Here is a 16,662-nt window from a genome sequence, read left to right on the forward strand (position 1 = left end):
ATTGATCGTGGGCATGGCAGCCACAGTGCAGCACCAGATCGATGAGGCTCTATCTCTTAAGTATGTGTTGACATTAAAGTGCGATTGTAAGTCATTCTTAAATCTTTGTGAAACACCCCCCCCCCCCCGATCCTCTATTAACCAATGCATGAAGAGGTTTGAACCAGGGGCCTGTTTCATAAAGAGTTACAACTGTTGTAACTTTGCCATTATGGCAACTACCATGGTAACCTTGATTTTGATTGGCTGCTGAGCCCTGTTACCATGGTAGTTGCCATAATGGCAAAGTTACAACTCTTTATGAAACTGGCCTCAGGTCATATATTTCGGGGCGTTGACGTGAAAGGTCAGTCTGAGACATAGATAAAGTAAATAATCATATTTGTAGAGCGTTTCATCAACATTTTTGTATGACAAGTTGTCGGATCTGACAACTTTCTTTTGTAATTGGCTGAGAAGCACTGCTACTGTGGAAATTGTCAGATAAAAGCAGGGCCCCGTCTTAAAAAGAATCACGATTGATCCAATCAATCGCAACTCTACGGAAATTCATCAGTGTCAGAGTATTTTCTACAGGAAATTTGCAAATTTCGTTTTGTAAACAAAGGAGAACACACCAAATTGTCAAGAAATCCATAAATTTATGGATATACATTCATATTTAGACATTTTTTAACAAACATGCATTATTATATGTTGACTTTGCTGGCATTCCATAGTTGCGGTTGATCGCATCAATCGCAACTCTTTGTAAGACAGGGCCCTGGGGGGCGTTTCATGAAAGGACTTGTCGGACATTTTATCCGACAAGTACCAGTTCATCCGACAGTTACCATAGGAACAGTGCCTCTCAGCCAATCAGAATCAAGAAAAGATGTCAGATCTGACAACTTGTCGGATGAAAATATTGATGAAACGCTTCCCAGGACTTCCCAGATCGATACACCTCTGCAAAAAAACTCAACAAGACACATTGCAGTATTTCTCTATTCTGATTACCTACATGTAGATTTATGGTTGATGCCGATGTTGTCGGTTGCAATTGGATCGAAGTGCCAGCTGGAAGCTATCGTGTGCGATCATCCTCCGGTCACGTACCTGTTTCGGCGTCGCAGATCGAGATCGATGTTGCGTGGGACCGCTTCATCAGCCATCCCGCCGACGGCCAGTGGCAAAAGGTGGCGCCATTCAGGATAATGAGTTTTGATATTGAATGTGCGGGGAGGAAAGGTAGGCCAACATGAAATTGTTCAAATTCGTGGTTTATCGTTTAGTCACAATATAAATCTGTGGTGTCTAAGTTGTGGCTTGATCAAAACCACAGTTTGATTTTAATATGAGTGGATTGAGGTTGCCATTGTACAAGATACCAATATGAATTGATGAAAATGATGAAAATCCATATTTTATTGTTTGAAATACTCCGAATATTTGCTTTGCCCAATTGATCGTAGGCCCGTCACTGAGCCGCTGTGCAGCTCCAGATCGACTCAAAGGCTCTATCCCTTTAATCGTTGAATGCCAAACAGGGTAGCAGCAACTCCCATCTTTTAACGTCTGTTGGTCTTACGCAGCCGGGGTTTGAACCCCCAACCTTCCGGTTGTGAGACGGATGCTCTACCAACTGAGCCAACACACCGGTGCATATCCTTGCCTGAGAGATGATTTGAAAAAAAATTGTAATTAGTTGTCACTTTGTTACCTGGAAATATCCAATGACAGAAAATGTAATTTATTTCCCCTGATTTATCTTGATTTCTCCTGATTTGTCCTGATTTTTTCGACAGGAATCTTCCCAGAAGCGGAGAAAGACCCCATTATCCAGATTGCCAACATGGTGATCCGGCAGGGAGAGAGGGATCCCTTTATCAGAAACATCTTTACCCTCGATACCTGCGCCCCTATCGTTGGCTCCCAGGTGATGTCGTTCAAGACGGAACACGAGATGCTACAGGTAAGAATGAGGATAGTGGTGGTTGTGTTGATGATGCTGATTATGATAATGACGGTGATGGGGAAAAATATGATGGTGATGTTGGTAATGATTATAATTATGATGATGATGATATAATTATGATGATGACAATGTTGATGATGACAGATCTATGATGGTCATGATGATGTTGGTGATGATGATGAAGATAATAGTGATTGCGGTGACGATGATGGTGATGTCGACGATGACGGAACTATGCTTGTCAATGGTCATTATTATGTTGATGATGAAGATAATAGTGATTGCTGTGGTGATGATAATGGTGACGATGATCATGACGACAATGACGATGAAACTTGATGATAGTGCTGATAGTTTTGATAGAGCTGATACTGATGATGATGGGTAAAGATATTTTCCCCGGTTGGTAATGATTCTGTTTGAAATTGAATAAAATAACAAAGAGTTGTAATCACATTTTTGAACATTCACCAAATATTAACCTTAATGTCCAAATAATGGTCCCAAATTTCCTCATATCATTTCCAAACATATGAAGAAGATGATGATGATGATGGTCATGGTCATGGTAATAAATATGATGGTGATGTTGGTGATGATTATAATTATTATGATGATGATTAGAATTATGATTACAATTATGATGATGACGATGAGGATGATGATGAGGATGATGATGACAATGATGATGACGATGATGATGATGATGATGATGACGATGATGATAGAATTATGATGGTCATGATGATGTTGATATCTTTCATTTTCAGGCATGGGCTGACTTCGTTAAAGAAGTAGACCCCGATATCTTGACGGGGTACAACATCCAGAACTTTGACATCCCCTATCTCATCAACCGTGCAGCGGCCCTCAAGCTTGCACGCTTCCCGTTCCTCGGACGCCTCAAGAACACAAAGAGCGTGATCCGAGACGTCTCCTTCCAGTCCAAGCAGCTCGGCAAGAGGGAGAACAAGGTCGTCAACATGGAAGGTCGTGTGCAGTTCGATCTTCTGCAGGTACAGTGATTCAAATGGGCAACACGAGGTCATTTTGTTAACAAATTTTCGGCATTGCTCCTATTTGTTTAAGATCGGCATGCTCGATCTGTAATGAAAATCATAAGTCAGAAAAAATTGGAACCAGTGGGATTCGATCCTGCCATCTACTGCTTTCCGGGCAGCGACTTAACCACCAGGCTATTCTGGTTCACGGCTTAGCCACGATGAACTGGAATTCAAATACCCTTGATCCTCTTCTTTCTGACTCATTAATAATCAAATGCTGTCTGCCGTGGACAACAGATAGTAAATAAAGAGGCTTTAATAGGAGGAAATTATCATTTGTTAACAAATTTTTGGCATTACTCTTATTTGTTTAAGATTGGTATGCTCGATCTGTAATGAAATTCATAAGTCAGAAAAAATTGGAACCAGTGGGATTCGATCCTGCCATCTACTGCTCTCCGGGCAGCGACTTAACCACCAGGCTATTCTGGTTCACGGCTTGGCCACGATGAACTGGAATTCAAATACCCTCGATCCTCTTCTTTCTGACTCATGGACAATCGATAGTAAATAAAGAGGCTTTAATAGAAGGAACTTATAATTTGTTAACAAATTTTCGGCATTACTCTTATTTAAGATTGTTATGATCGATCTGTAATGAAAATCATATGTCAGAAAAAATTCAAACCAGTGGGATTCGAACCTGCCATCTACGAGGTCAGTTTGATATTAAAAATTCTTTTCACACTCAGTTTGATGTGTTTATGTTGAGATCGTGTGTGTTAACACTGTCCGTCACCATTTTGATTACCATGAATTAGTAAATGGTTCTTTATCCGCAGGGTACCCACCCCTTTAGGGAAAATTATTATGAAATCAGGGAATTTGATAAAAGATACCTCAAATCATAGAAAAATGCTTCAAATGAGGGAAAAGTCAGGGAATTCTATTCCTGAAGTCGCAAGCACGGTAGTCAGTCAGACTCTGTTTATTGTTGCATATCAAAACGTCATCCATTAAATGACAGGTTATGGTGGTACTAATTAATTTTACATTATTGTTTTATATTGAAAATACATGTACTTTACTGCAACAACTTAGAGAACATGTGAAAATGGGAATGGCTTTAAATAATTATCAGGGAATTTTTTAACTTCTTCAGGGAAAAATCAGGAATTTTGTTTTCTTGAAAAGCTGGGAACCCTTTTATCATAGCTTAGCTTCTACTACAACCCTTCCATCTTACCACTGTCAGCTACTATTTCCACTTGTTATAGTATGCAGTGCTTAGAAACATTGTAAGTGCTTTATAGAAGTAATTTTTTATTGCAATTGTTTAGAAATATGGACTGGTTTCTTATCCTATATTCGGTTTTTGTGATGGATTATAAACTGAGATCACATATATATATATAATTACCACTTCCACTAAAAATAGAAAAAAGTAATTGAAAATGTTTTTTTGATCCTATCTTAGGGTCGTGTTAAGGACTATAAACTAAGATTATATCTGAACACTGTCAGCTACCACTTCCATTAGTATTAGTATGCAGTGCTTAAAAACATTGTAAGCGCTTTATAGATGTTATGTTTAATTGTGATTGTGTAATAATATAGACTAGTTTCTTATCTTATCTACGGTTCTTGTAAGGGATTATTAACTCAGATCATATCATCTAAACCCTGTTATGACCACTTTCACTACAATTTCAAAAGTGATGTACAATGCTTGTTATCCCATCTTAGGAACTTCATAATGTATGCTTTATTTGTATTCTTATAGTTGTTGTTTTCCTGTTTTTTAAAACATGTGTTTCATAAGATATATAGAAATAGCCTATTAACTTTGTGAATATTTATTCAATAGTAGTGATTTAATACCTTTTTTGAAAGGAGAAATGAATCTTAACTGTTTCAGCGAACTTGGCAATGTATTCCATATGTCAGGCCCATCATGTCTAAGTGTTTTATGTGCTAATAATGTTCTAGGATTTTCTAAGTGAATATTCTGACAAGTCCGTGTTGGATATGAATGTAAGTTGTTATTATACGAAAAGAAATCGGTAAATACAGAAGGAAGCAGTTTGTAATGATATTTATACATGAAAATAGCTATTTGTATGGTATTTATATCATATATCTTATACATTTTTAGACGATAAAAAAGAGGATCAGTGTGTGAAAGATATGTTGATTTCTTGTGAGGGATTATAAACTCAGATCATATCATCTAAACACTGTCAATCACCACTTCCACTACGATTTCAAAAGTGATATTCTATGCTTTTTATCCCGGGAACTTGTTATTGACTATAAATCAAGATCATATCATCTTTAACAATGTGACTGGACATGGTGGCTCGGTGGTAGAGCGTCCGCCTCATGAACGGGAGGTCGTGGGTTCGATCCTCGGCCGAGTCATACCTAAGACTTATAAAAATAGGACCTTCTGCCTTCTTGCTTGGCGCTCAGTATTTAGATTGGAGAAGGGTAATAATAACATATAATGTTATGCAGGGCCTGCTGGTAGAGCAGTTTCCTAACTGAAGTGGCTACCCTGGGTAAATAAAACGTTATTATTATTATAACACTGTCAGCCTCTACTTCCACTCATAATAGTTTCCAGTGCTTGGAAACATGGTTTGAAACGCTTTATAAATGTTGCATATTATTATTTTTAATTCCATTCCCCTAATATGATAGAGACTAGTTCTGTATCCTATCTCAGGTTTTTGTGAGGGATTATAAACTCAGATCATATCTAAACACTGTCGATTACAACTTCCACTAAAAATTAAAAAGTAATAAATAATGTTTTTTTATCCATTATTAGGGTCTTGTGAAGGACTATAAATAAATTCATATCTGAACGCTGTCAGCTACAACTTCCAGTAGTATGCAGTGTTTAGAATTGTAAAGCGCTTTGTAAATATTATCTTTATTTCCAATTGCTTAGTAATATTGACTGGTTCTTTATCCTGTCTTAGGTACTTGTGAGGGACTATAAACTCAGATCCTATCGTCTAAATGCCGTCAGTTACCACTTCCTGCAAGAGCAGAAGGAGGACGTACAACATTCCATCATCACAGATCTTCAAGTAAGTTATGTTCTCATGGATTCAATCCTCAAATTGGCAACAATCATCAATTTCTTATTCATTTTTCCTTCTGTGATAAAATAAAAGCATGGACATAAAGATGAGTCAAAAATTAAAAAAATAATTATCTAGTTGCTCATTAGCATTTTGAATCAATGAGTTTGTTGTTTTACTACGTTGCCAATTTAGAGTGTGTACTGATTTTTTTTTTCATGGGCTACTTTTCACAGCTCACTGCCTGATTCTGCAACATTGGATAAGATTGAACATTGCCCTGAATGGGGATATCCTGGTGGGTGTTTCATTTATAAAAGCTGCTAAGAGCGACTTGAAGAACGACTGCTGATCCTTTCTTGTGCAAAATGGTTTATTCATTGGATGATGGTTTAGCGCTTAAGAAAGGACCACCAGTCGTTCTTAAAGTTGCTCTTAACTTACCAGCAGCTTTATGAAACGGCCCCCAGGGCTCTTTTGACTATTTTGGGGTCTAAATTGCCCCCCCCCCCACCATGCAATATTTTTTCCTTCCATATTTGGAATGAAATCAATTTTCAGTACATTTTTGTCTTTCTAACCATATTTTCGTTTGTAATCGCTAGCATTCATGATTATTAGAAACTGCCAAAGTGTCTCCTAATACTAGACATGCATTATCTTTATAATTAAAGGGCTTAATTCATGCCAGATACCTAAGTATTTAACTCAACCTGGGTTCAGTGCAGCAAAATGTGGATCAGTTCTTTGCTGAAGGAAATTATGCCATGGCTGAGATTTTAACCCACGGTCCTCTATTTCAAAGTCTACAGACTAATCCAATGGGCCACAATGCTCCACTGCAGATATATTATATATGTGAATGTATAGAATGTTCATTAATGTACTTATATTAATTTTTTGAAAAATATTTATAATGTTCTTGGCTTTTGTTTCTGTAGTCTCTCTGACATCCCTCTTTTTCCTGTCTCAAATTTCTCATTTTACAATATATTTCTACTTTTATCCCCCCCTGTTCCCTCACTTTTCTTTCTCTTATCCAGGGCTCCACACTAACCCATTTATTCTACTGGTCCAACCTATTTATGTCGGACCAGTAGATACCCAGTTTTTCAAATTTTTACTGGTCCGAACCTAAAATCTACTGGTCCCAAAAATAAAGAAAACATTAAAAAAAAAGGCGCAAGTTTATTTTTCTAGCCTTTCGTTACCCCCCCCCCCCCAATAAAATGAAGGAATGAAGGACAAAAAGAAAGCAAGACAGAAACGAAGAAGGAAAGAAAAAAAGAAAGGAAGGAAGGAAAAGAAAGAAAGAATAAGAGAAAGGAAGGAAAGGGAGGAAAAGAAAGAATAAAAAAGGAAGGAAGTAAAAAAAGAAAAGGTAAAGAAAGGATAGATGTGAAGGAAGGAAAAAAGAAAGAACTAAAGAAGGAAAGGAAGGAATGAATAAAGAAGGAACAAAAATAAGAAAGAAAGAAAAAAAAAGAAAGAAAGAAAAGAAAAAAGAAGGAAAGAAATGAAGCAAGCAATACAGAAAGAAAGAACAAATCCAGAAAGTAGTAAAGGAAAGAAAGAAGAAGCAATAAAAAAGAAAGGGTTAAAGGAGAGATGGAAAGAAGGACAAAAGAAAGAAAGAGAGGAAGGAAGGATTGAAAGAAGGAAGAAAGGAATTAAGGAAGAAATAAAGAAAAGGTAAAATGATAGACAGAAGGAAAGAAATAAATAAAGGATGGAAGGAAAGAAGCAAGCAATATAAAAAAGAAAAGGTAAAAGAATAGATGAAAGGAAGAAAAAAAGAAAGACTGAGAGACAAAGAAAAGAAGAAATAAAAAAAGGTAAATAAATGATGGGTGGAAGGAAGAAAGAAACAAAGAAAGTAACGAAGAATGAAGGAAAGAAAAGGGTAAAAGGAAGGAAAGAAAGGAAGAATAAAGGATGGATGGAATCAAGAATCAAAGAAAGAAAAATATCAAATAGAAAGGAAGAAAGGAAGGAAAGAAAAGAAAGAAAGATAGAAGGAAAGAAAGAAATAGAGAAAAAAAAGAAATACAGAAAAATATTTTTTAAAAGGAAAGAACAAATTAAAGAAAAAAGGGGAAATAAAAAAGAAAGACAGTTACAAAAAAATGAAAGAAGAAACAAAAAAAGATAGGAAAGAAAGATAGGAAGAAAACAGAGGAAGAAAGCAAAAACTATCATCATAAATAATTTATCAATTTCTTTTTGGATCAATTGAAATAGCTACGAAAGAAAGTCAGAAACCAAGTGTATAAACACACACATAAATGCATGTGTGGTGCTAATATATGTATTCAGACGATATCACTCGAAACCTTATCTGTTTGAACCAAACAGAAGTGAAAATTTATTCTTTTACTGCTTACAAATGACTGAGTTACTCCAATTTTTAGGAAATATGGACATTATAAGAGCCTTTCATGAGTATGAACCGTGAATTTTGACAGTTCTGTGAGAGATTTCTGCCAGAGTTTAGCCAAGCTTCGTTCGCGCAGCCAGTAAAGAATTTACCATGTTGGTTGTGGCTGTCTACGTATCTGCTCTAGTAGCAATTACGTGCAAATCATTCTGTGTGTATTCTGTGTGTGAATGACAGAATTTATCGGGGGGAAATGGTTTGCAGTGAATTTGACCATTTCTGGATAAGTTATTGGCCCAACAATGGTTTTTATTACTGGTCATGTCGGACCCTTAAAATCTTGCTATTTTTGGAAAAATTACTGGCCCGACAATCATATTTTTTACTGGTCATGTCGGACCAGTAAATCTTCCTATTTCTGAAAATCTACCGGCCCGACAGCGATTTTTACCGGTCTGGGACCGTCGGACCGCCGCTAGTGTCGAGCCCTGTATTATCTATCCTTTTGTATTAAGAAATACATATATCTCCATGTAAATTGATTTCCTTAATTTTTATTGATGTCATTCAATCATTAAGCCAGAAATTATATTTACTATAATTGTTTTTTTTTTGGGGGGGGGTAATTAGTATTGATATTTTAAATTGACCCATTCAGCCCTTCTGCTGGTCAATATATTTGCATATACCAATAAATGAATAAATAGATAATTAATTTGACCAATGACCTTTTTTTTTCAGAATGGCAATGAGCAAACCAGAAGACGGTTGGCCGTCTACTGTCTGAAAGACGCCATGCTCCCGCTGCGTCTCCTCGACAAACTCATGTCGGTCATCAACTACATGGAGATGGCCAGAGTGACGGGCGTGCCTCTCACCTACCTGCTCTCTAGAGGGCAGCAGATAAAGGTTGTCTCGCAGCTTCTCCGAAAGGTAAACACCGCATTCGAGCTTTAAAGATATGAAGTGGCATTTTGTGCTCCTGCTCCACCCGTTACCCCCTTGATCGGTATTTTCTGTAGAACATGGCCCCGTCTGACAAAGATTGATTTGATCAACCACAGCTATGGAAAGCCAGCAATGCCCACATCTGAAATGCATGTTTGTTCAAAATATAAATATGATGTATATTCATTGTTTACTTGACAATTTGGTGTGTTCGCTTTCCTTTGTTCATAAAAGACATTTTGCAAATTTCCTGTCCTCTGTAAACAAAGAGAAGCACAGTGAATTTTCAAGAAAACAATGAATGCATGAATATACATCATAGAAAATGTTTTGAACAAACATGGAAAATAGATGTTGATGTTCCTGGCTGTCCATAGTTGCGATTGATTGGATCAATCATAACTCTTTGTAAGACGGGGGCCCAGAGCAAAATGTCACAGGAGCATATGTCATGTTGCCTGCTATTTGTCATCAGCTAGGTCCTACCAGGGGACCGTTTCATCAACATTTTTGTCTGACAGGTTTGTTGGATCTGACATCTTTCCTTGATTCTGATTGGCTGAGAGGCACTGTTACTATAGTAACTGTCGGATAAAACGTCTGACAAGTCCTTTCATGAAACGCTCCCCAGTTCTCTTTTTTCAGTGCCACCTTCCTGCCAATATGTAAAATGTCAAATAATGCCAAGTGAAAAAGATATAACGATCCATAAAAATGAAAAATAAAGTAAATGAATATTCCTGTATTGTACCATGATAATCCTATATTTACATAGTCCCATAAACTTTGATCGATGTCTTGATTGTGTCATTTTTACATTGTCCCACATATCCTGTTTTGTGTATTGTTTCTCCAGGCCAAGGAACAAGACCTTGTGATGCCTGCGCACAAAGTAGTTACAGGAGAGGATTACGTCGGTGGTTACGTCCTGGATCCAATCAGAGGGTAAGGGGGTGTCCTTGAAAGTAAAAATAATTTTCATAGTTGTGAAAAAAACAAATTTGATTTAATTTCCGGGCAAGCTTCTCGGATTGTCTAGGAGACTCTTTGAAAATTGACTGATTTTTTTAGTGAAAAACTGCAGTTTCAACATCTCCCTGATGCATAAATTGATCTCCTTTCTTCCTCAAATTCTTGCTGAAAGATGAACATGAAGGTGGCAGCTCTTCTTGATATGGTTTGATTTGATTTGAAATTGTATTGTTTTTTTTAAACACCTGGTATCCCTGATTAGTCTCCAGACTTTCTAACTAAGGGCTGTGGGTTCGAATTTCCCTCAGCAAGAAATCGATGCACTATGAGGTACGTGTAAATGAGTACTGGCAGGAAGTAATTCCACAAAAAGATGTGAGCACTGGAATCGTTTCCAAGCTTGGCTGGAGTGACACAAAAGTGCCTTGAGCAACTAACAAGGAGGATATACTAGATATAACATATTATATCAAAGGTCAAGTCCACCCCAGAAAAATGTGATTTGAATCAATAGGGAAAATATCATACAAGAATAATGTTGAAAATTTAATCAAAATCAGATGTAAAATAAGAAAGTTAAATACTTTTATTCAATTGTTTGTTTTTTCTTAGGTACTATGACTGTCCGATAGCAACACTGGATTTCTCCTCGCTATACCCATCCATTATGCAGGCACACAATCTCTGCTATACAACTCTCTTATCACCCTCAATGAAAGAAAAGTATGTATTCTCTTATCTTTAAGTGATTGACTTATTATTCAATGTAGCGCTGTTGTGGCTCAGTGGATAAGTCTCCGAACTGTAAACCACAAGGTTCAGAGTTCAAATCCCACCACAGCACTAGCGTCCTTTGGCAAAGCGTTTATCTACATTTGCCACTCTCGACCCAGGTGTAGTAAATGGGTACCCGGCAGGAAGAAATTCCTTGAATGCTCGATGCGCCCGATCAGGGTAGCCGTGCTAAAGCCGGGGTAATAGTATGCAGCGCTTAGAAATATTTGTATTAAGCGCTATATAAATGTTGCATATTATTATTCATTCAGATATGTGATATATTCAGCTGTTCCCTCATTTTGGCACCTAATACGGCCGTGACCTTAAAACTGGACTTCAAAATATGGGCAGTAGAGTTTGAATATAATAGTGGTTTGATGATTGAGAGGAGTTACTTACAACCAATCTGGGCTTCGTAACACAAAGGTTAGTGATTAATCGCTAAATGAACTGACCAATCAAGATCCTCGTTCGATGCACATTTTGCTAATAGACCGACTATGAACCAACCAGCGTCGTTGTTTGAAATCAGTGATCAATCGCTAACCTTTGCGTTACAGAACCCTGGACAGGTTGAGTAGGCAGATTGCAATTACTCTTTTTTTTTCTGAATGATAGCAGTCACACATAGACAAATATTATCAAAATGCAAATATATACTGAAAAACTTGATACCATTTCCAGTACAGTATTTTGTGCCATTCCAGAATCTATCCATTAATCCTTACACACTAAAAATTGGCAACACATTGAAACCCACGATATTCACTGTTTGAATTTGCAAAAGGTCAATTTTTCATTGAAATATTGGTTTTATTATTCATCGTGACTAGTACTTCATTCATATGCCTGTTTTTAAGTACTGTATGAAAATGAATTGAAAATTAATGATTGTTGACAATTTTAGAAGCCAAAAAAGATAAGTCTTGACCTCCTGATGAAATCATACACAATCAATGTAATCAATTGTACGAATCAACATTGGGATCAATCACTAAGCTATATGTAAACAGGGTTTTTGGTATCTTGTTTACAGTCTTGCACCTGATCAGTACATCAAGACGCCAACAGGGAACTACTTCGTCAAGAAGGCGGTCAGACGAGGGATTCTCCCGGAAATCCTTGAAGACCTTCTTACAGCAAGGAAGAGGTGAGTTATAGGTGCGATGGTTTAGTGCGTCAGTCACTTGATTTAAGGGTTAGGGGTTCAAATCCCACCCAGCACTCAACTCATTTGCTACATTCCACCTGGGTGGAGTTTGGGCTAGTTTCGCCCCTTGCAGTAGCCAGCAGTCCTTGATAGAGCAATGCAGTACAATAACAAAATTATTATACATGTACAGTTAGGTCATGATGAAATTACCTTTAACCCAGTGACTTTCAGACTGATATAAAATCAACCTTAAGAATCACTTTGTAATTTCTTTCCCATTTTCAACCTATTGCACACATGTCATTGTATAAAAGATGAAAAATGCAGTTTTCTGCACCAGAACCTTTCTTCCATCAAATACTGCTATTGCTTTCATAAGGTTAGCATTCCTGCTAGTAAAGTAATAAAATATTTTGCTTTCTTGGAAGTTAAAATGATAAAATTTTAACAGAATGGTCAGTCTCCATGCTTATGCCTAATTTTTTGGATTTGACAACTTGAACTTGAATCAGGCTTTATGTTGTACCAGGTGGGGATCCAGCCAAATTAGTCGGAAAACCGTTTGCGGGGCCATATTGTTTTGCACAACAGTCGGTCCCTCAAAACTGTTGTTTAATCAGGTTGGATCTGTGCCTGTATTGTACAACACATACATGTACCTGTATGCTGCTTGCATTGTTTCGGGCCCAGTGTGTAAAACTGGCATGAAACCTTGGTCTTTATTGCAGAGATCGTTTTAGAAAAAGTGCAATACCATATTTCATTGATTTACTAAATTCTAAATAAATTTTTACTTTCATAGCCTTGAAATCAACTAAAATCTTTGCCATTTGTTTGAGTCTCCATTTCAGTCCAATTATATTTGAATTTTTAATTGTCTTATATTCATCAATTTTTAATATTGTATTTACATTATTATTCTTATTATATTTAGTGAATTTCTATGTACACTTTGTCTTTAAAAATTATCTATATACATCACAAATCCTTACATGTACCTTTTTTAAAATGTAATTGTTGCTTTTACCCATGTATGACTTGTGAACATTATATTGTAAACATGCTAATTTCATTTTTTTGGCTGTGTAATGTGTATTTTATTTATACGAAATAAACCATGATTGAATTGAATTGAACAGAGCAAAGGCTGATTTGAAGAAGGAAACGGACCCGCTGCGAAAGAAGGTGCTGGACGGCCGACAGCTCGCCCTGAAGGTCAGCGCGAACTCTGTCTACGGATTCACCGGAGCTCAGGTCGGGAAGCTGCCGTGCCTGGAGATCTCCCAGAGTGTGACGGCGTTTGGTAGGATGATGATCGACAAGACGAGACAGCTGGTGGAAACTAAGTACACAATTGAGAATGGGTACAAGACCACTGCAAAGGTAAATACTGTACAGTCATTGTAGCGGGGTTATGGTGGTGTTGTGGCAGCATTGTAGTGCCATTGTGGTGGTTGTTGCGGCAATGTGATATCGTAGTGGCAATGTTGTAGCAGTGTTTTGGGGTTTTATTGTGGCATTGTGGTAGCACTGTGGCGTGTGTCTGTAGGAAGTTACTAATGATGTAATTATATTAGCACATCTTGAATTCGGACAGGAATCACCCAAAATTTTTAAGCTAATCAGTTGCCTAGTTGCTTCAATAATGACGACTACAGCCATAAGCTCTTAACGCTAGGAAAAATAATTACTGCTTATTGTGTTGCATGTTAAAGAGCTTATGAAATGAAATTTTCCGGGTTTTCTCTTGCAACATTATTGAACGCACTAAAATCATGTAGAGCCAAGAGCTCAGATTCTTACAAACCTCTACAAAGTTTAATACTCATCCCTTTAAGAAGAAAAATAAAATCTGCTCTGTGCTTGGAATTTCAGGTTATCTATGGAGATACTGACTCGGTAATGGTGAAGTTTGGTGTTAATACGGTCGCTGAGAGTATGGAGCTTGGTAAAGAGGCTGCATTGTGGATCTCAGACGAGTTTCCCTCACCCATCAAATTGGAATTTGAAAAGGTAAATCTTCTCTTAAACCCTCTCTTGAGTTTTGGTTCACCCCCCCCCCCCCCTTTCTCCAAAAGTGTAATTGAAGTTTAGATCCACTCAAGCATGGCATATTCATGCCATACAGTGTTTAGCATGTTGGCTGATAAAAAACGTATTTCAAAATTGAGGTCAGCTTAGAAAATACTGCATTTTAAAGTCATAGCAATGTTGGCAGTCTCGTATTGTCTGAAAACCGTCTCCAGATACCTGTGGTGAACTCTTTTGAGGCAAAAGGAGGTTGTCACCCATAGTATAATTCTAAAATCTAGCTTATTCCGAGCCGTCATAAAAATATTGAAATTTTAAGATTCAAGGTTTCATCAGCCCACCAATGATGTGTGTTTCAAGCTATATCTGCATCCTGAGCAGTGCATGTGAAGTTGGAATTTGTATTGTCGTCCGACTTTTCACATTTTGCACATGGTACCGAGACCCCCCAAAAAATTTTGATGATTAGAGGACAAAACTGGACGCTTCATTTTTGTGTTGTTCTGTCAGTTTGAGTGGGTACGTGTAAATTATGACGAACAAAATGTTTTTAAGGATGACCATTTATAAGGGTTATTTCATTTTCCTTTTTGGCTGCTTCCTGCATACCAATGTATGCTCTGTATACAGAGCTGCCAATTAGTATGATTTCATCCTATTTTGTCATATTTTTAAGGGGAAAGTGATAATAGAAAAGGATTTTTCCCCTAGAAATAGAATATTTGAAACTTGCCTGAATGATGATTTTTTTTAGGGTATGGTTTTTTCTTCAAAATTTGAAAGAGAAATAGGATTTGAGGCTTGAAAATGGGATAAAAAGAAGTAGAGAATATGATTTTTTTTTTCACATATATAGGTTGGCAGCTCTGCATATCATGCCTTATTGGTAAAATACATTCACCTCATGTGGTTGAATCCCACCACAGTCTAGCGTCCTTTGGCAAGGCTTTTATCCACACTTTGGCACTCTCCACCCAGGTGTTAAATGGGTACCCGGTCGGATTGGAAAGTCACTGTAGCTTGTCCAGTACTGTGTGCGCCTCACTGGTGACTGACTGGAATACTCCCCAGGGAGTGGAGGATGTGCACACATTGTGTGCGGGAATGACTGATTGAATCCAATGCCCGGGGTAATAATATATCTGTAAAGTGCCAAAACACGTCGTTCTGATGTATAAAAGCGGATTTTTATCATTGTTCAGGTCTACTTTCCGTACCTGTTGATCAACAAGAAGCGATACGCAGGTCTCTACTTCACAAGACCCGACACCTACGACAAGATGGACTGCAAGGGAATCGAGACCGTCCGTAGGGACAGCTGCCCTCTAGTGTCCAACGTCTTAAACAACGTCCTTCAAAAGATCCTCATTGAAAGGTTAGAGGTCATGATAATTCACTTTCTTTGAAAACATTTTATCCTCGAGCGTTACCATTGACCTGTTGATCCTCAATTGAAAATTGTTAACAATGTTTCCATAAATTATGGATGTAGAAGATATCCAATGGTAGTTTAAAAAAGAGGGAAAATGTAGCATTAGGGACTCATCCCTTAAAATCTCTTTATCATCCATGTATCATAGAGTTACAGAAAATCTTACGCATAGCTGCTCTTTGAACTTGGCATCTCTGGGCATTTTCTTCTAAAATGTTGTGTTAAATAACAATGACAATGATAACGTTGATGATGATGATATGATTGGTATGATGATAATGATGATTTTGAAGGTGATGTTGTTGATGATGACGATGACGATGATAATGGTGATGATGATGAGTACTATGAGGATGATGATAACAACGACATCGACTATGATGATGATGCTGCTGATGATGATAATGTTGATGATGTTGATGATGATGGTAATGATAATGATGATGATGATGATTTAGATGAAGATGATGATGAAGAAGATAAAGATGATATTGGTGGTGATAATTTTGATGATGATTATAAAGGCAATGATATAATTATTGAATTTTCTTGCAGGGACCCTACAGGAGCCTTGGACCACACGAAGCAGACCATCTCGGATCTCCTCTGTAACCGTATCGACATCTCACAGCTTGTGATAACCAAAGAACTCACCAAGACGGGAGAAGAGTATGCAGGCAAGCAGGCTCACGTGGAGCTGGCGGCAAGGTATGGTTGAAAAAAAAATCTGTAATATTGGGGAGTACGCTAGTAACCTGGCTCATGTAGAGCTGGCCGCAAGGTATGGTAGAAGTAATATTCTCTCTGATTTGCAACCAAATATAAAATGATATGCTCTCTTAACAAAGACAGGAAATAGTATTGCTTGCAAGCAGGATCATGTGGAGGTAGCCACAAGGTATGGTAGAAATGATATTCA

The 16,662-nt window shown here is 37.5% G+C and overlaps 1 protein-coding gene across 3 annotated transcripts in view; it reads left to right on the forward strand.

The window, feature by feature from the left end:
* Positions 1–16,662, forward strand: part of LOC121421151 (DNA polymerase delta catalytic subunit-like) — a 37,684-nt gene that overhangs the window by 8,787 nt on the left and 12,235 nt on the right. For all 3 annotated transcript variants that reach the window (XM_041615810.1, XM_041615809.1, XM_041615811.1), the window contains exons 6-17: positions 1,010–1,230; positions 1,788–1,954; positions 2,728–2,973; positions 5,949–6,059; positions 9,172–9,363; positions 10,235–10,323; positions 10,963–11,073; positions 12,164–12,277; positions 13,420–13,663; positions 14,156–14,293; positions 15,514–15,686; positions 16,299–16,451. In XM_041615810.1, the coding sequence (XP_041471744.1) occupies positions 1,010–1,230; positions 1,788–1,954; positions 2,728–2,973; positions 5,949–6,059; positions 9,172–9,363; positions 10,235–10,323; positions 10,963–11,073; positions 12,164–12,277; positions 13,420–13,663; positions 14,156–14,293; positions 15,514–15,686; positions 16,299–16,451 (1,959 nt within the window). The remainder of the gene's footprint in view (positions 1–1,009; positions 1,231–1,787; positions 1,955–2,727; positions 2,974–5,948; positions 6,060–9,171; positions 9,364–10,234; positions 10,324–10,962; positions 11,074–12,163; positions 12,278–13,419; positions 13,664–14,155; positions 14,294–15,513; positions 15,687–16,298; positions 16,452–16,662) is intronic.

Source organism: Lytechinus variegatus, chromosome 9 (genome assembly GCF_018143015.1).
Source record: "Lytechinus variegatus isolate NC3 chromosome 9, Lvar_3.0, whole genome shotgun sequence".
In the NCBI taxonomy this organism is placed as follows: domain Eukaryota; kingdom Metazoa; phylum Echinodermata; class Echinoidea; order Temnopleuroida; family Toxopneustidae; genus Lytechinus; species Lytechinus variegatus.